This window comes from Ischnura elegans, chromosome 1, assembly GCF_921293095.1.
Source record: "Ischnura elegans chromosome 1, ioIscEleg1.1, whole genome shotgun sequence".
Taxonomy (NCBI): domain Eukaryota; kingdom Metazoa; phylum Arthropoda; class Insecta; order Odonata; family Coenagrionidae; genus Ischnura; species Ischnura elegans.
In genome coordinates this window covers 103614650-103634664 of record NC_060246.1, presented here as the reverse complement: position 1 = coordinate 103634664, position 20015 = coordinate 103614650, and the positions used below count along the sequence as shown (strand labels likewise).

The following is a 20015-nucleotide window of genomic DNA, read 5'->3' as shown; positions in this document are numbered from 1 at the left end:
TATTTTAATATCGGCTAACGTTTCAAGTACCGTCTCGGCACTCATCTTCAGGGCTGAAGACGAGTGCCGAGACGGTACTTGAAATGCTGGCCGATATTAAAACATTAACCCGGTGGGAATCCCGAGAAAAGTTTACCCACATAATTGTAGTTCTTTGCTGAACTCACTTTTTATATATTTCTTGACTTTCAATTATCTACGCATGCTAGGAAACTAATTAGTGAATTTTTTATGCTCTATTTTATATATTTTTTCAGTTCAAACCGGGTTTTATTGCATAATAACGCTAAGTAGTCATCATGGCAAAATATTACCTGAAGACTTTATTGTATGATACAACATGGGCTCTACTCAATGTAACTCTTTAGTGGACCGCAAAAATTTCAATATATTAATTTATCATCAGTTTCATCTTAAACTGAGACTTATCATGAAGCATGATTATAGACAAAAATGGTGAAATGGCATAGAAAATCATTGAAAATGATCAATATCCTTGTTAATTATTACATTAAAAATGTACTACGATCTTCGTACCTTCCTTAACTACGCATCAATTTGTCGAAAGGAAGAAGTGCACATGCACACGAAAAAAAATTTGGAAAATACGGGCGGCGGCAAGGCGTTTTTCAGCACTCCTTTCAAATCCTTCCAAGCAAATCTTTCCTCAAAACCTCATAAACAGCCTTTAACCGTGAGTACAGCGTTATTAGTCGCAAGTTTATGCAGCAATCCCCGCTGAAATGTTGAAAATCCCGGTTGAAATGAAGAAAAAAAAACCAGTTTTTTCAAAGGGACTCGGTGGTTTTACACACCGACTATTAAAGAAAGCACTCTTGTTCTCCACCGCATAGTCGCTTCTTCCCTTCTTCCTCCACTCATCCTTCCTTCACCAATCTTCCTGCTTTCTCCTTCCTTCTTGCTCGCCATTTGCTTTCTGGCTCGACCGAAGCCCTTGGCCCACTTGCCGCCTCCTGTCTCCGTGACGGGGGATTTCAAAAGACAGAGCCAGGAAGAAAGGAAGCGAGTTGAGTGAGACGGCAAATGGTTTGGGAGATCGTTTGAGAGACCCAGGGCGAGAGTGAGCGTGGATATGCGGGCATTTGCGTGTCGAGGCGAGCGAAGGGAGGCGGCGTTATAGGGGGGCTCCTGGCCGGGCGAGAACATTAGGAGGAGGCACGGAAGAAAGATGGATGGACAACGTGGGCGTTCATGTTTCGTCATTGAGAACAGTTCCAGAGCGAAGGGGAGGGGGGGGGGGGGGGGGGGGGAAGTGGGGTAGAAAAAGGATGGTGAGAAAATAGTTTCCGGCCGAAATCGTTCCGAGGTGACCCTTACAAGTGCAATGTTCAAGGGAGCGATTCTTTTTGGACGTGATGTAATCCGAGATGGCTTTCTTGAATGCTGACCGGCCAACTTTCTCATAATCCTCTCCGTTTGGCCCTATTGTTTTCCACATAAACAGGCGATGGATGCATGCTTTTTGGCTTCCGCGGTTGTTTTTGTGATCTCGAAAGCTAGCACTTCATTGGTTTGGAAATAGTGAAACCCAATCGCTAAATAATTTATTTAGGAGTCTCAAAATAAAAAGGTAATGATATATAAAAAGAGAGAGTGATCTTTAACAATTAAAAGTTAATTTAAGAAAAACATTAAGCAATTGGTAAGATGAAATCACGTAAATAGGTTGGATGTAAAGGACGTATTTTCTTAATACACGAACATAAACTATTCTGAGGTATCTCGTCACTATTTAGAATTAAGAAAAATAAAATTCATGGCATATGAAGAGAAATTTTTATTTTTCTTCTGAATGAATAATAAACTATCAGCAGATACCAAGACGAACTGGTTCACAAAAATATTTTTGTTTATGATTATGACAGAAGTAAATGGCGCGACTGTCATGTTCTTCTATCATTTTCAGCTTGTCGAACAGTTGGTGGTGTATCATCAACATAAAAACTGACATTTTTTGCATGTAGCATGTTGCGGGTGTACTTTTGAGGGGTATAACTTTGCGACATTTGAATGAGAATTTACGGTCTCGCCCATGAGCCACCGTCGAAAACCATACGCTTATGTCAGCCGACTACACATGCATGGATTTTATGTTTATATATTTTCCTATTCATCTATCGAGTTCATCAATTAAAACATCAATGGGGTCGTTCACTATAACCCGAAACAGCAATTTATTTCAAATATCCGGTATATGGAAGAGAAGCTTAAGTAACGTCGATCAAAATTTCCATCATTAAGTATCTCACAAATTTAAAATAAAAAAAACTCGAAAGTGGCCAAGCACTTGTCATGAGTTGATAACATTATTGATGCAATATGGGTTCCGGTTCATTTACTCGCTAAATGAGAAACGCTCTTTTAAGGAATGAATTTATCACTAGAGTCTAATTAAAAACGACCCACTTGAGGTGGATGTGCGAGACAGAAGAGTGACAGGGAAGGGATGACCCGCTCGGAGGAGTTCATGACATCATCAACTTATCCGTGAAAAAGTTGAAGCCGTCGATTTTTCGCCGCGTGTGTCTCAAAATGTGGGCGACGAATAGAGAAATGGAAAAATACAGGTCTCTTTATTTTTGAATCACTACCTCAATCGACACTTTGACAAAAATTGACGAACGAGTCCATTACGGTCCCAATACATGATTTTTTTGTAGTAAATTAACACATTCAAAATTAAAACCTTAAATGGTTTTTCACTCATAAAATATGGCGATAGAATATGACTGATATAAAAGACAATACGCTCACTAAACAGTCTAATGCTTTCTCTCAATGGGGTAAAAAAATACTATTACGTTGTAACACCAAAAGCTATAGTGGCAGAAGATAAAGAAAAAACTCCATACATTATGATAGAGTCGCAGTTACTATTTGCGGATACAACTGAAGCATTAAGTGTTAGTATTTTAAAATCCTAAAAAGATTTCATGCGAAACATGCTAAATGGGAATTTCTTTAATCAAAGCCGTCGAAGGTAAATGCTACGTTCTAGTTTTTCTCTTTCATCGATGTCATTGTGATCACTTTGATTACCATCATTTCACTTATTAAGCTATTTAAGCCTAGCCATACAGAACTATGAAGACTACTTTGATTACGCGAAATCAAGCGCCGACCAATAGTTAGAGATGAATTAATTACTTATCCTTCGCCTCCCGAGCTGTTTGTTCCTACGACCGTATGGTTGTGGTTTTCTAAAAAGAACGGATGCAGCGGCAGGATTCTATCCCTCAACCCTTTCGATAACATACAAGACCCGTCTGGCGCTTTCTTGAATCTGCGTTGAATTACTGAGCCAAGAAATTCATTGAGTAAATTTTCTCACGCACGGAGTGTTACGCGTAAACATCCCAGCTTTCCTGGTTGGCAGAGAATTTGAAAGCTTATTTATTCTAGAAAGCACGTCAGAAAACTAAAGAGAATATGCAGTGAATGCGAAGATTCAGATAATATCAAGAGATCAGTGAATAAATTTGCCGAATCGTGCCATTCGGCCATCCATTTTTTGGTTCGCCATCCCTATGGTAGCTAAAACTTAAATGAAAAACAACGTGCTTCGTTCAGCCGGATCGTAAAAATATATTGTGTACAAGGATGGTGATAAACATTTTTGAAAGAGGAGATATGTATGAAAATGAAAAAATATACTAATTTTACTTATTTCTTTAGCCTAATAATAAACTAGTTGAAAGAGGATTTTTAAAAAACATGATTTAATTTGAGAAAGTAGATTTCAACCTATAATTAAACCTTTTGACTATATTAATCAATATAATGGGTTAAATACATATCTGGTATTCATTGATGTATATCCAGGGATGCTGACTTACAAAAAATACTGGGGGGCCCAAACCGGGGATCCATCCCCGGGAAATTTTATAAGTAGTGAATTTTAAGTTTTTTAAGCATTTTAGAAGAGTTATATGATCAACAGTAGAACCCTGATAACTTAAATCTCGATATCTGGACACTCCGGGGAAAATCGACAAGTCTGACACATTTTTTCCTCATACCCATAACGAATTTTTGAGGGGGCCCGGGCCCCCTCAGGCCCCATGCAGTCGGCGCCACAGTGTATATCTTTATTTGGAAACACTAAATATGTTATCGTCCTACGAAATGTTACCCTAGCTTGGATAAGTAAAAAGCTTATTACTCGCTTTAAGAAAATAAATAAATCGCGGCGAAGTTGATCCTGCATCTCTTAACTGCAGGATTTCTATATCAAACACGGGATGTCCTTTGGGCTGATCCAAAAATAATTTTCACTGCTCGCAAGCGATATCATAAACGTGTTACCTGCTACTCAAGAGTTTTCCGAGATTTATTTCCACGCGCGTGCGACGTGCCAAGGCGGCGGCCCACCTGGCGGATGGACCACGGAGAAGCTGTACCAGGAGTGCGCTCGCATAAGCGCCCGACACCCAATAGCGCAACCCGCTCCTCGGAAGATTCATGGCGGAAGAAACCCGAGACGGTTGACCCAAAAAACATCGCGGCGCATTTGTTTCGTCCCGACTTTTTTACTCTACTTTTCCGGTCCGTCGGAAACAACGCAGCGCTCCCGAGACGTTGTCACATCCCAGTCCTATGAGAATCTATTCTTTGTTGCGGAGGATCGTAGGAGACAACTCGTAATGTATTTCACAACCTGTCACTTCTCGGAAGTTATGGCTGAGAACTGGAGCGTCATCAGTCTGAGTGAATCGCATCTCTCTATAGGGAGAAGAAATTGAATCATAAATTAAATTCAAGCGAATACACCAGGTAGTCAGACTGATGCTCCCACGTCTGTCCCATGTGCATGGATGACTTTCAAGCGATATTAAAGTATTATTCATTAGTTTCAATGCGCTTGAAACTTTTAGTCATGAGCGTCGAATCGTAACATATATTTAGATTGAATGTAATCGTTTGATTTCACTGAAGAGGACGCGTCTCGATGACTCACGCTCAGCTGTATCAGAGAGAAAAACTGTCACCCAGTTATGACTCATCGTGCGCTGCTCTAAGGAAGGTTTATTATTAGGCATGAATAAAAGGTTAATACTATAGAGTTAGATTTTTAGCATGACCTAAGAGTTTCATTGGTGGTTTTCAGAGCGTACGGGGCTGATAGATAAGAATATGAACAAGAATGCATCCGCATATGGGGTACAGGGAGGAAACTATGTGTAGAGCGACGGATTCTGGATAAGCAAGGGTGAAGCAAAAAATTATTCATGGAAGATCTCAAATCGAAATGAAATGGAAAAGAAAGGAAGATGCTTCAGGTCCCCCGTGAATAAGAATGCTTCGATAAAGAAATAATGGAAATACTTGAATATTTTAGGTTCATTTTTTAATAAAAAATAAAATTTAAATGTGAAGTCAGTCGCTGCAATGACTTACCGAAGATAATTTCCTTCCTCAATTAAGTGCTTTTCTGTAATGTACGTTTTAAAAACAGTTTTTACGTTTGAAATATTCTGTTAAATTTCTCTCTGTAAATAAAAGTCTGATGTTATTCGAAAAGAAACTTCCCATTATGATTTATTACGCATAGCAAAAAGTTTATTTTTGATTTGAAAATTTTTAAAGGAGTTCGACCCAAAGTGAATGAAAAATACTTGAGTCACTGAGCACTAGTGAGGATAAAGGACTAGGTTAGGTTAGAGATTTTCAGGGATGAGAAGTGTAACATTTTGACAAGGCATCTGAAAAAAATCTGCTTCCATCAAACCTTACCTTAATCTGTTGAGTGTATTTTATGAGGAAATAAGGCTATTTGTGGATTACTACTACCCCATTGAATCAATTACCAATAAGTCTCAACCCGAATAAAAGTAAACAATACCGTTCAATCACAGTGATTTTCAACCAAGTGGCGTATTGACAGTTCATTGATGCACGTTGAGTGGTGAGCTGAAGATATTAGCTCAAGAAAAAGATTAAAGGATCTAAGGTTTTACCGGCGAATAGACTGGAGGAAGAGTTCTCGGGTTTCCAGCCGGGTCCAAGGGGTTTTTCAGCATGAAAAAAACCTTTGGACCCGGCTGGAAAACTCTTCCTCAAGAAAAAGATTTTTCGCGGAGTAAAACCTCTGGGGCTTCAAACAGGAAGAGAACTGACTCCAAGTCGGCGACCAGTTAAGTGACGGCGCCGCATCAGAAACAATATTTAGGAAAGCAAAGGAAAACTACCTCCACTATCTCCAGCGTGACACCTACGGAAATGAAAAGTCGACAGTGGGGACAGGACGCGCACCCCTCATTTTTCCAATTTGTCACACTGAATACGAGCCGCGGGAAGGACGCCATTTCCTACGAGATTTTACCCATCCTTGTTTTGTAATCTATTTGCTCTATTAACAGGGATTGCGTGGGAAACATTTTTGGGTTGATCCTCCTGTGAAGAAGAGGGTTTGCGGTGCAGAATCTAGCTGCTCTCTTCTCTGCTTAGTTTCAGGATCAGAACTCTATGAGCAATGGATTCATTATCAATGGAGGTGTATGGCAAAGCCCCGTCCCACTGAGACCAGCCATGATGGATGCAATCTTTCAAATTGGATGAAATTTCCAAAGTAAAGTTAAGATAAAACTTTTTAATTGAAAGATTTATTGTTGACATAAGAAAGATTCCACGTGAGGCAGACAATTCTTCACAAATACAATTCGAACCACTCAATTATACCGAGGAAATATGCATATCGCATCAAAAGCGACAAATAAAATCTGCACTGGCTACCGTAAATTAGAATAAGTAAGTCCACATAAATTGCCACGAGAAAAAAATTCCCCTAGACCGGGAATCGACCTTTGGCTCTCCGGTACAATAGCCATAGGAAATTAGGAACTTGGAAAAAATCCGTGGTTCGATTTTAACCGCCGTTCACGCCACGGTAGGATTGAAATATTACACAATTTATGTATTCTATGTACTTATCTATTCTAATAGTATATTTGTACAGCATATTCTAGGTATTTATATTTCTAATTTATGTATTTATACTTGGTCACACAAGTCTTTTTCTTTTACAGAATTTGAGTTGATTGCCCGAATGAGTTTCACTCCTCAGTTTTCCTTTTAGAGATACTGTATACTCGTGTTGATCAATCTTAAATTTTCGAGGTGTAAAATGCGTTTGCACTATGAGGCAACGTTATCAACTTTTTCAATTATGGCCAATAATAACGAGGAAAATATAAATTTGATACGGTTCCATTATAAACTTATTGGGTACAAAGTTTTATCGCCTACGATAAGTACGCATTATAAAAAAAATGTCGGTTCTTGTAAGGAGTTCCTGTCAAGCATTTGCAAGCTACTTCCGTAGGCGTAAGAATGTATATATACTCTTGAATGTAAATAAAATATACTCTTGATAATTGGCAGAGACAGCAAGCTTTTGTTCAGAGTTGTAGATTTGGGCTGTCATGAAACACAGCCCTAATCTTGAAAGAAAGTAATGCTGCTATGGGGGACTTTGAACTTTACCACTCCTTCGCATATACCAGGAAAGTTGCCTCGTATGTGCGTGAATAGGAGCGCGTGGGTGACATGGCCAACGTAGACCAGTCGCGGGAGCTGATGAATTACCCACTTGACTGGCAGGTGCTACTGGGGGACGGGGCGGGTTTATGGGGGGAAGAACGCGAAAAGATGGTAAATGAGATCTGGAGGAGTAGGAGCCACTGGAGGGAGAGGTCATTGGTTAAGAGGAGGAAGGAGTGAAAAGAGGCATTCCTGCCCGTTGAGACATCGCGTTATTTCTTTGATAAAATGAGAATTTACTGTCTATCATAAAAATTGATTTCAAAATTTTTCTTTGAAAATTGATTATTTATCATCTGCAGATTTGGAAAAAAAACTTTGACTACGAACGTGTTTGCTTGCTAAAAATTTGTTCATAAAAGTGAAGAGAGTTTTTATTAGTAAGAAGAAGAGACATTATAATAACATAAAAAGGATGTAATCGTGAGTGAAAAAAAACGTTTATCACTCAAAAAAGAGAGGAACTAATCTATATCCAATAAACTAAACAAATAAAAAGACAAAATAAAAAAAATGCTTTCCACAGGTTGAAAAATATTTTTTTGTCATTTTATATGTTACGTAATAAATTTATATTACCATGTGACTTTTTACTGCTAAACTGGTATTTTTAAGAAATGATATCACGATATCACACCCCTTATCACCCCTCTTTGATCCTCACAGAATGATGATGATGGTGATGACGGTACGAGAGGAAAAGGAAGCGTGCGTAAGTGTAAGGGGGAGGGGGTGAGGGGTTCCAGGGTTCGAGAAGGGGATGGGGGGTTGGGAGGGCAGATTTGCGGGGCGTGGTGGTGAGTAGGAGGAGGAAAGTGAGGCGAGGGGGGGGAGCGTGGCAAGGGGGGGCGAGAGTGTTCCCAAATAGCAAGGGCGGTCGCGTTCACTCTCAGCGTGCTGCACGGAACATATCTCCGGATTGCCTTCGACGAGGAGCTTGGGAGAGGTCGTCGCGTGTTTTTGAGCGTCGAGGAAAAGGGCGCTTCAACAGAAGGGACTTCCCCGTGGACCAGAAGAGAGAGGAGACAAGTGCTTTTCGCCCGTCGAGAGAGGTGAGGACGCTTGACGGGGGTTTCTGTGTGCTGTGTCCAGAGTGTGCGCGTGAAAGTGTGATTTCTTTCGTCGCCTTGGATGTGCTCCCAGCCGAAGGCGACCTTTCCCTTCCTCACTCTCCCCTGTGCGCTCGCATTTATCCAGGATACGATATCCGATTCAAACTTTTAACCTTTCGTACTCGTGGCGGACTAGTTTTGTTTATCTTTAAATCCCGTGAATGGTGTCAGATCAGGAGGAAAACGAGGGGAAGCGGTCGGATCCAAGGATAATGTCAAGGCGTGAATCATCGCAAATTCCGATCAGTTTTGTCTTTAACCTCAAGTGTCCAAAGACGAAAACTAAGAATCCCAATTACCATAGTTAGGGAACTATCTTTGTTTTTCCCATGAATAGTCTCAGAATAGGGTCTGAAAAAGGGAATTTGGTTGAATTCAAAGATAATTTCAAGGCGCGATTCACGACAAAGTAATATTACGATTAGTTTTTCTTACATAAAAACTGTCTAAAGTTAAAATTTAAAAATTTCAAATACCAGATAAAAAAATTTATAGCTGGTTATGTCCATTAAATGAAAACCATATCTAATTTTTATTATTAATAAATTACTTCGGTAAAAAAAGACGATATGCACGGAAAAGGTTTGTATCCCATCAATGATTATTGCCTCGTTGAACACGTAAAAGTAAAACTTCACAAAAGACAGAACCATCTGTTGGAAATAACGAGTGGAAATTTGGCCTTCGTAGTTATTTATATGCTTAAAATTCCACAGGAAAATTTTATAAGAGATAAAGTCATAAATGAAGCAGTCTTATAATTAACAACGATAATTGTCAGTAAAATTCAGGCTCTTTGCAGTCGGTGAAAAAATCACCGGCTCCCTAGTTAAAATCTATTAATGCGGAAGCTATGAACTCACTTTAGCTCCGTTTAATTTTATCTTAAGGTCAGTAAAAAGGGAAATGGCTAATGTAAACGTAGAAGGATGGATATTAGACCTCCGTTTTGAAGAGAAACTCGACAGAAATTATTATTTGGTAACCACATATTAGAGCCTTAAAATTACGAATTGGGGAAATATATTGTTGTATCTCGCCCAGGCTTTTGTGTCTCTGTTGCGACGCTACCTCAGCATGCATTAACTTTGAATGTGATCTGATGAAGTGATTGACCCCGTTTTTTGATTCATTCTAAATTAAGAAAGTTTGGTGACTGCAGCCAAACAAATCTGATCTGTTTTCAAGCGCCAACCGATACTCTATTTTTTACTCATCTGATTTCAGTTCCAATCAATTACGTAGCTCTGACGCACTAATTTTTTATTTTAACTCCATATTCTCGACTTGAAATCTTATTGATACCGCTGGAAGTCATGTATCAAAAACCTTTTTGATTACTATCTTGGCAATAAGAAATTATATACAACTTTGAAACTTCCCGAGAAGTGAAAATATGTGCAAAAGTTTGAATGAATAATCAAATAATTGGTTAAAAATGGAACAGATAACTTGTATGAAGTATTGAAACAAGTAAAATATTGATAAATTAACCACGAAAGCAAAATATCCGGATACACCTAATCTTTAGTATCATATTATGGATTCTAATGAATAGACGTATTATTTAATAAACTTTAATAAACATTTTAATGTTTCCTCTTAGAGAAAGAGAGCAAAGATAATTCTTTCTCTGATTAATGAAAAGCTCCAAATATTCTTTAGCGGGAAATTTACTCGAATATTTAATGCCTACGTAGACTTTCGTGTTATTATGTGCTTCTTGTCAGCGTGGTCATCACATATGTGCAGAAATCTACCATGAAAATTTATAGAATTCAATAATTATCAAGCACTAGAGTTGCTGTAAAAATTTGAAAACAGTGTTATTAATATGTATTTGAAATAGTGTTCGATGAATATTTTTTTAAGTTTCAAGGGAATTTAATCAAATTTATTCATAAATGGGCTCTTAACGTCAAGAAATTTATGAAATATCCTTATTATTCACTTAACGTACGGTTTTATTTTCTCCAAATGTGTAGCTAGAGATATAATTATTTCATTCCGTCACAAGCGTGATGAAAGTGAGTGAAAAAACTAATCTTCAACGTTTAGATTTACCATGAGTAAAGCTAGGGTAATTAATTTACTTAGTTCTCTAAAAAATGGAATTACTTGTCCTTTCAACGAATAGACCGAATTTTTGAATAAAAAAATATTTAAATGATGCAGTGTAAAGATTATTCGAACCAAATTTATTTTTAGTTTTCAAATATTTCATAAGATAGAAAATGAATATTTCTTTATTTACTTAATTACGCAAAAATTAATCAACTGCGAAAATTCCAGTTTAAATTCCTTCTAACGGCACTCTAGATAGAATAAATGAGATTATCAGTTATCTCGAAACATGCTTCTCATGCTGGGTGCTACGTACCTCCGAGAGCGGGCGCCAAACGGCGTCGGTCGTGTAGCTTGTTTTTTTCCAACATGTTATTTCGGTCTTATCACTTGGCAGACTTCCGAAAAAGAATAAATTCAGGCTCTTTGCAGTCGGTGAAAAAATCACCGACTACCTATTTAAAATCTATTAATGCGGAAGCTATGAACTCCGTTTAGCTCCGTTTAACTTTATCTTAAGGTCAGTGAAAAAGGAAAAGGCTAACATAAACGTCGACGTAGATGGAGGATAAATATGCTACTTTTCGCTTGAGTAGCTTAAAATCGAGTGAAATCGACTAAAAAAAAGGTTCGTGGAAAACAACGGGCTAGAAGTTTCTTAATAATATCTGGCCTTCCGATGCTAAAAAGAGCGCCCTATGAACCTATGCATAATTTTGATTTTTCTTTGGTTATTGTTCTATTTTCATGTGTACCTTTCTAAAAATGATAAGAAAAAAGTTAAATGCTCGTTCATATCGTAAAAATTCACACAATCAAGATTTTATCCCTCAATCCAACTCCATCCAACTCTAATCCAACTCTATCCAACTCTAAATTAGATCAAATCTGCATTAGATACAACGGGTTATTTATGCCAACTAGCTAGAAATAACCGACGCTTTACTGCCATATACACATGAACGCACCTGAAAACATTGGAGTTGTGAAATAAATTTATTTTGATCATTTAAATAGGTAAGCATTAAGCATGCTCTATTTGGAGATTATTGAAAAATTTGAAAGTGAATGCAGCAGGAATTATATGTCACACGGTCACCGGCACTCCAAATGATGAACAAACCATTCCACTCCCACGCTCACTTTGCTTTTACGACTCTTTTAAGAACGTGACTGCACTGGCTAAAATGAGTGTCCGAGTAATCCTAGATTTTAGTACACAAAGCCTCATCTCCTTCGGCTCGCGTGTAAAAAACACGTGCCCGGAGCATCACTACGTAAGCGCAATTCAAAAGTTGCGTGCGGCAAAAGAATGCTTGTGCTACAGAGTTTTAATGTAAACGGTCTTAGTAGGCATAGCTACAACTACGTTGATATAGAGAAAAACTTGGAGAATATTAATTAATGCTTCATTATATCCAAGCCATTGATTGAGAGGGTTGAATGTTTCAAATTGGAGATCTGGCACTTGAATTGTGTATTTGAATTGCAAACCACTACTGGAGCTTGTGTGTTGCAGCTGGCAAAATTATGACCTCTAGAGCAAATTCAGTGAACAATACTACAGTATGGATGGGTAAAAATGCTTCAGTGGCTAAAACGCCAATCATATATAATAACCACAAAAATCTAAATTGAAATATAAGTTACTATTTAAGTGTGTTAGCTCTTTACTTTTTAATTGTCCGTAAAATATCTTTCCTTTTGGAATAATTTCCATTAAACCAAGTGATGGCAATTTGAATATCATTAACTCAAAGAAAGCTAAACGTTCTGCTGGAATAGATGTCAATGATAAATTTTAAACCTGGAGATTTAGATGTTTTCTTACCCATGTTTTTTCAGTGCACACTGTCTTATATGAGTTCCATTTGTAAGTAATTGCACGGCTATTTCTTGGAACACCGGACGGATACAGTGGAACGTGATTGTCCACCGTTGCACCTAGCAACCAAGCTTCTGCTGAAAACGAGTTTCTTCCCATCATTCTTCACTCTTACATTATGATTAGTGTACACACTTCATATCTTTCGCCTGTCTAGGGTACGAACAGTGATGTTTACTCAATTTTAAGTGTTTGAATTATTAATAAATACAGTAGAGCTTGAGTAAAATGAACAAAGAGTGTGTATTACGTAAGGAAAATAGAGATATTCTATTTAAGATAGACATAACTCAATTGCGGCTCGAAATTATAAGCTACTCGAGAAAAAGGAGTACGGTGTTTTTATTTATAGAATAGATACGCCATGAAAATATTTTTGAATGCAAAAATTAGCCAGAACTGATGAAGTTCAAGGGCACAACTTCACTTACGATGGTAAACGGTGTCTGCAACTAAAATGCTGATTTTTATTCCGTACATCATTGGATATAACAATATTCAGCATCTATTTTGGAATGTATGCATAAATCTATACCACGACAAAAAAAGTAATTAATAATTACCATCATGGTGCCGTTTTATGACAGTCGGGATGTATAAATTGTTGTTGCATTTAGTAATACATTTAGCAATGTAGTAGCATTTGTGAAACTCAAAATCAAACTAAAGTGTACTCTGAATAACATAAAATGTTGTTCAATAAACTGAAATTCTTAGACAGATTAAAATTTGATAGTACGGCCAATTTGTAATCGAGGTGGATGTAACACGAAAATGCTTTGCGCGTTCTGAAATGATTTATGTATTATTTATGCAAATGCTTTGTGATCCATGAAAACCATAACTATTCTATATAAAAAAAATAATTCCGAAAATTATCAGGTTTCTGCGTAACATTTTGATGGTTAAGGAAATCCTAAGTGGGATGAGTTTGCTAGCTTCACATGAATTAAAATCAATGAAACACAGGCATTAGTCAGTTTCGGGCCTGACTTGGTAGAACATCGTTTTCATGCAGGGACAAATAAATCTGTTAGTAATTGTTCTTTATATAATTTAATGTTTAGCCAGCACTCGCCCGTTTTCAATGCCGAACTGTCATTCTGAAGGGTGCAAACTCCAGGGGTTTTCACCAGTGAAAGGGATGTTCCTGGAGTTGGAATGGGTCGCGTATTGATTGATAAATTCAGTAGAAAATTACCAAATGCTTATTTTTTTAAACCAAAGTGTCGAACACGCTTTTGGTTTCGATTTCACGATTTTTTTAAACGAAACGGGAATCGAATGGGATTAAGTATTTTTTTTCCTTTTCCAACAGCTCCGAGACAAAAGACAAAATGGCAGGAAGACGTCCCCTGAGCAGACCACGAACAAAGCTGTATGACTACAACTACAGCTTGGGCGAGCAGCTTTACAAGCCAATGGTGGACCGACTGGACAGGAAGTACTCCGGCCGTCCGGCAGAGGACCTCGAGAGTGCCATGAACAGGAGGCCCGCCTCACTGGCTGACGAAGACCCCTCCAGACGTCGTTCACTGTCCTCCCTTCTTGGTAAGGGATCAGGCGGCCTGCCCCTCAGGATCCTGCTTCAGGATTACCTGGGAAAGCCCCCGAAGCGCTTCTAATCACATGACTCAGAGTTTTTGGGGGGTCGGGGTGGGTGGGTAAGGGGGGGGGGGGGGGGAGTTTCAAACGTAACGGGTTCTTGCCTCGCCTCAAAAAGCGGGGAGCTCACATTTGGAGACATACCTCATTATTTTCGGAATCGGAGAACAAAAATAAAAAAAGGCGTTTCACCTTGCTCAAAACACAAAAATGACCAGTTTTATGCTTTGTTCGCTTCCTTTTTTTAAAGGTTTATTTTAATTTTTTAAAAGAGATTTTCCAAGAACGTAGATTAATAGTTTGATAAATCCGAATGCATTTATATTGTTTTTTTTTCAAGAGAGTAAACGGCTAGTTGCTTTTTAAAACAAATAAAATGTATAAAAATATTTTTACCGCAGTAAAATTTTATAGAGCCGAAGGAAGAATAATTTTGCCATGAAACGCACACAATACTGCCTGAAACTTAGCCCAACTCAGGAGGCACTAAAATATCCTGAATGTGTACCTCACAAACATCAGAGGGTATTCACTGTATCTTCGCTCAGTTGAAGTGACAGCAAGTTATAATTTTATGTATATCTTATTAGCCTTGAAATCCTTTAATGTATTATTGAAAGGATTGAAGAATTGGCCTTTATTTAGAAATTGATGTTGATATATAAGCATCAAATAAATGGATTACCATCAATTCAATGTTCATTGTATCTGATTTATGATCAAGCATATCTATAGTTCTGCTGAAGATAATAGTACTTTTATTGATTGTGACATGCTTTTTTTACTGAATTATTAGTTCAGCGCTTAATGCAATTAACTGAGCTATGCCTAACCTGCCGTAGCTTAGCTTTGAACTAAACGGCATTCACAACTTTCCAGCCGCCAATTATTGTGATATTCAATCCTTCCGGGATGAGAATATTACAAACGGAAGAGGATGCCAACGGAAACTACCAGGCGATCTTTCATGATGACAAAAATTCTGATTGAAGTATTTTAGTTTACGCTTTAAAATCGAACTTCATTAAAAAAAGGCGTTTAACATTGAATGAGTGCTCAGATAATATATACATTAATATGCTAGAACTGAAATAGTATATCCCAGAAAAATGACTATTTTAAACCATAACGACCATGCAATAAGCTAAAAAAAGCCAGCGAACAAAGGAAGGTGAATAAACGCTCGATCCTTTTAGCTGTGTAATCAAATGTAGAAAATCACGCTTTTAGAGGCAAGAATATCGATTACAGTAGCCATAACTAGGTGACAACTGCTCTCTATGAATTAATAGTAATTTTTTCGCGGCAAAAAAATTGAGAGTCTCATTTAAAACTCCAATCTAGGTAAATTGCTATGGTTATGTGCTTTCATAGCCAGGACAATCAATTTAGATACGCATTTGTTAAGAATGTGCGTTAGTTTTGGGAGCAGTAGGGAGCAGTTGTCTCCATGCATGCGGAATAAATGTGCGTCTTCGTCTTTACTGGCTATGAGGGAAACTGTATTTTGGTTTAAGTATTGTCTTGGTCCGTAGGTGTTAAGAATAGATTTTAAGACGATAGTAAACAGCACTTAGTGCTACGTTAAAAACTCTCGAGCTGTTCGTAATTTTTAAGAAAGTAGTCCGATGACGCAAGAAAAGTTCATTAAAAACAGAATTGGCCCTTATCGCTTCTAAAGGCCTGTTTACGCGGTACATTAACACGTACGGGTTATGTCTAAATGTATGAACGCGAGAATGAACGCCAAAATGCACCGTGTAACCACCCAACTTGTGCGAATGCATGCACAGAAAAAAGAACCTGTTCTAATTTGCATTCGTACATGTTCCGTTCCGGTCCACAAAAATCATTCATACAAACGTACATTAACTCGTACGTGTTAATGTATCGTGTAAACAGGCCTTAAGATATATTTCATTAAAATGAAGTAACATTTGAAAATAGCTTAAGCACCTCTTCATTTCTCTCGGATTTGTTAGGGGTCACTAATGAAGTAATAAAGAGGTCTTCAACTAAACAAAAATATTTCTTAGTTTTTCAAACGGCTTTCAGATAAAATTATTCACGGAAGCATTAATGAAGGCTTAGTACTGCCAGAGTTCATAAAAGTTTTGAAAGAAGTTCATGCTACATATAGCTGAACAACACACAACTTATCTGTTGAATAAGAGAAGGCTTATCCTTCGTTCGATGTTGTAAGTGAGCAACAGAAAGAGAAAATTCCTTTCAATGACTGCTGAGGAAAATTCCAGATGGAACAATTATTAGTAGTTCTCATTTCATTGCAGAAATGAATTGCAATTCATTTTTCCCCAGTACCGTAATGTCTTGCAGAACAATTTATCTTTGAAATGCAATTCCTCAAGACCTTTAAAATCAATTTGTTGTTTAATATTTGGCCTTATTTTTGTAATAAATATAGACCAACTTCTTTTCACATCAATGAATTGAAGTCATAGGCAAATTAATGATTCATTTTTGTCGCGGAGGCAGTGAAAGACTGTTGCACACGACGGAAAATAACTTAAATAAGACCAGGCTTTAAAAAAAATCCCTAACGTCAATCGCGCATGTAATATTCATGAAAACGAATTGAAAAAGATAAGATTGTATACTCCGGAAATGTTGGGCATTGGATCTAAAGTCGAGGACCACGATTTCTTAGGGGAGATGAACGCGTCATCCAACCACTCCACGGCATCCCAGGCCCTGGCACAGCTCGACGAGGAAGACGATTTCTCCTCCGCGACCCTGAAGAGGATGCGGGCCGCCAGAGCCGGACGATCCCTGACCATGGACGATGGCATGGAGGACCACGATTCCATCACTTCCCGCCTGCGTCGCCACCAGAAGCTCGACCTCTCCGACAGACTCATGGACACCGTGGGCCTCAAGACCAGCGAGTTGGGCGACCTCGAGTCCGACAGCTTCTTCAAGCGCCGCACCCTGAGGGCGTCTTCGGAGGAGAACGGCTTGGAGAACGGCACGATGACCAAGTGGACGGCGCTGAAGCCGGAGGCGGCGCGGAGGGCGCTGGAGGCGGTGAGTGCTGCGGACGCCCAGGAGGAAGCGGCCGCGGCGCTCAGGGCCAAGAAGTCACGGGCGAGGATCGCCGAAATCGAGAACGAGATGGAGGAGTTGGCGGAGAGGGCGGCGGGGAGGGCCGGGAGGAGGGCCATGGTGTCGGCCCGACTGGCGGAGGCGGCGGAGGTGGGCGACGGGTCGGGAAGTGCGGTGTCTTCATCGTCCACCTCGGTCAGGGTGAAGAAGACCTCCATCCACCAATCGGCCTCCTCCGAAAAGAAGACGGTCAGCTTCTAGTGACGCACTAAACCGACGAGCTTCCTTCTGCTTGACTAGGAAATGTTTTTAAGCATAAATATATAAAATGTATATTATATAATTTGTACGATGATGACGATGAAATCGAAGACGATGGCCAGACTTGATCGCGTGTGAGGGTTTTATATTTTCTTAACGCGGGGAAAACAAACAAGGCCTTGAATGGAAGAAAAAAAAACATCTTTTGAAAGCTACTGAAACTTTCGCCAATTTTAGACACCGTATATTTATTTACTGGCTTTTTCTTGAAGAACAGAAAAGCACTCGTAGATACGCAAACAAACAAACACACATCACACAAGCAAACACGCGAACACACGATAAATATCTTAAAATTTTGTATCAATGGAATAGTACTTAAGAAATATCTATCTTTTGTAGCACTCTTGGTGCCACCAAAGTCTGCTGTTCTGTAGCAGCAGTTTCCTGTGTATATATTTATACCGCGTCTGAACGGGAAAATGTAATATTTTATCAAGCTAGTGATTTAAAGAGTTATTCAAGCAATTTCTTTTACCAGAAGAATTTTATAATAAACGTACTCGTTCGAAAAATAATAAAAAGTGGAAAAATATCCCGTCCTTATCCTCTTCACTGTTTCATTGCAAGTGTCACGCATTTTCACTGAGATACTTGTCAACAGTTCTAATGCAGTAAATCATTAAATCTTAAACTGAAATATACCGGAAATGCATTTGTGCGAGGTAAACTTTCATTTGTTATTTGACGTTCTTAGCACAGTGACCATAACATTTTGTACATGTACTTCTATTAATATTTGCTAATCGTTTTTCATTTTTATGATGTTTTTAAGCTTCATTATCAGTTGACAGTATATTCGCCGAAGCATTAATTTGTGTCCAATCGTTGATTCAGAAAAATTGTATACGTTTTAGCCAGTGATATTCATTTCTTGTTATGCCATGTACTGTTGTATGTTGGTACTAAATGCACAAAAAGTTTGAAAATTAATGTGAATTATTTAAATTAAATTTATTGCATGATTTTTTTAGATAAAATTATTCTGGCAGTGGTTAGCTGGAAAGTTGAGAGTTACATACGAGAGAAAAGTATTGCTTTTGACAATGCACATCAAAAAGTCACTAATTGCACAGCTAACACTATTAGTTGCTCTTCAACTGCTTCTACAAGCCTTTATTTTTAACCTGTTCCATACAGCCATTTAAAATTATTCTGAAAACGTATCAGAACATTTTTATATCAGACTTGGGACAGACAATAGAGTGGAAAAATATCAATTATTTTAAGTTTAATAATCCAATGAGAGTCGTTTTCTGAAATGTTTTAGATTTATTATGTAAAAGGAGGACTTTTTATACCTACTTTATGATTGCCGAAATTTGGAGACGGACTGTTTTTACGTATCTGTAAGAGGATACATTTAACTAAATTTTCTACTCGCTAAGAAATACCGCAGTACTACCCCCCTTTGCATTTTTAGTTAAATGTTTCATAGATATGTGGAATATGTCGCGAATATTTTCAAGAAGCCACTCTCCAAGATTATTTTACCTTTTTTCTGCATCGATTTAGTAAGTAATTCGCAATGATTTTCGGAGTTCTTCCTTAAAACGTGAAGCGCATAGAGCATGCTTTACACCTGCGAAATGAAGCCTCAAAGAAATTTTTGGAAAAAATCTTTTGACCTACTTTTTATCATTCATCTAAACTCCTCAGAGGGTTAAAAACATTCTCCTACCCCTTTTGCCAATGAAAATCTTTTAGTAAATCAGGTAATGTAGCACAAAAATATTCTTCAAGATTGATATTTTCGCATTGAATTATGATGAAATAGCAGAGTAGATACTATCATATATACAGGTTGTCAGATATTTTTATTTCGACCCAAGTACGCATATTTCTACCTGTCAAAGTAATCACCCCGAATGAGTCATTGTGTACAGGTTGGGGTAGGTGTCAGTAGGAATTCATTGGCGACTAGGCGAAAGAAGCTATTTTAAGGAGCTGCTAAGAACTATACTCCCTGAGTTCCACTTCCTCTTTTGTCTAGGAAACATCTCTATTTTTAGTCGAATTGTAAAAACTCTGACAGCGGAGAGGGTCGTGAAAACAATGCGTTCGCTGGATACGCTGAAAAACTGCTCATGACTATACGTAGGTTGAAATAAAAATCAAAGTCCATTATTAGGAGTAAGTAACAAGGTTATTTTAAGTAACTAAGTATTTTCTTTCATTGTAAGTGTCGTATTTTTTTAATTTTTCATCTTCATCCACCAAATGGATGAGAATTAAAAAGGAAAATTTATGAGATTTATCATGAACTTCCTAATGCAAAATGCAGAATTGAAATAAATTTTGACGTCAAATCATTACCCAGTGATGCAACGATATGACGTTCGAGTTGCAAGGAGTTTATGTCGAATTGAAAGAAAAGATTAATAATAGTTTTCAACACCTAATAA

General features: G+C 38.1%; 1 protein-coding gene and 1 long non-coding RNA gene across 3 annotated transcripts in view; one reads left to right on the top strand and one right to left on the bottom strand.

Moving 5' to 3' along the window:
* The window catches only part of LOC124167539, a 118301-nt gene that overhangs the window by 45724 nt on the left and 52562 nt on the right, over positions 1-20015 (bottom strand). The gene's annotated exons all lie outside the window — the stretch shown is intronic.
* LOC124167505 lies at positions 8428-18543 on the top strand. The gene is made up of 3 exons (XM_046545434.1): positions 8428-8612; positions 13940-14172; positions 16895-18543. Exons 2-3 carry the CDS (start codon positions 13959-13961, stop codon positions 17548-17550), a joined length of 870 nt encoding a protein of 289 aa, XP_046401390.1. The 5' UTR covers positions 8428-8612; positions 13940-13958; the 3' UTR covers positions 17551-18543.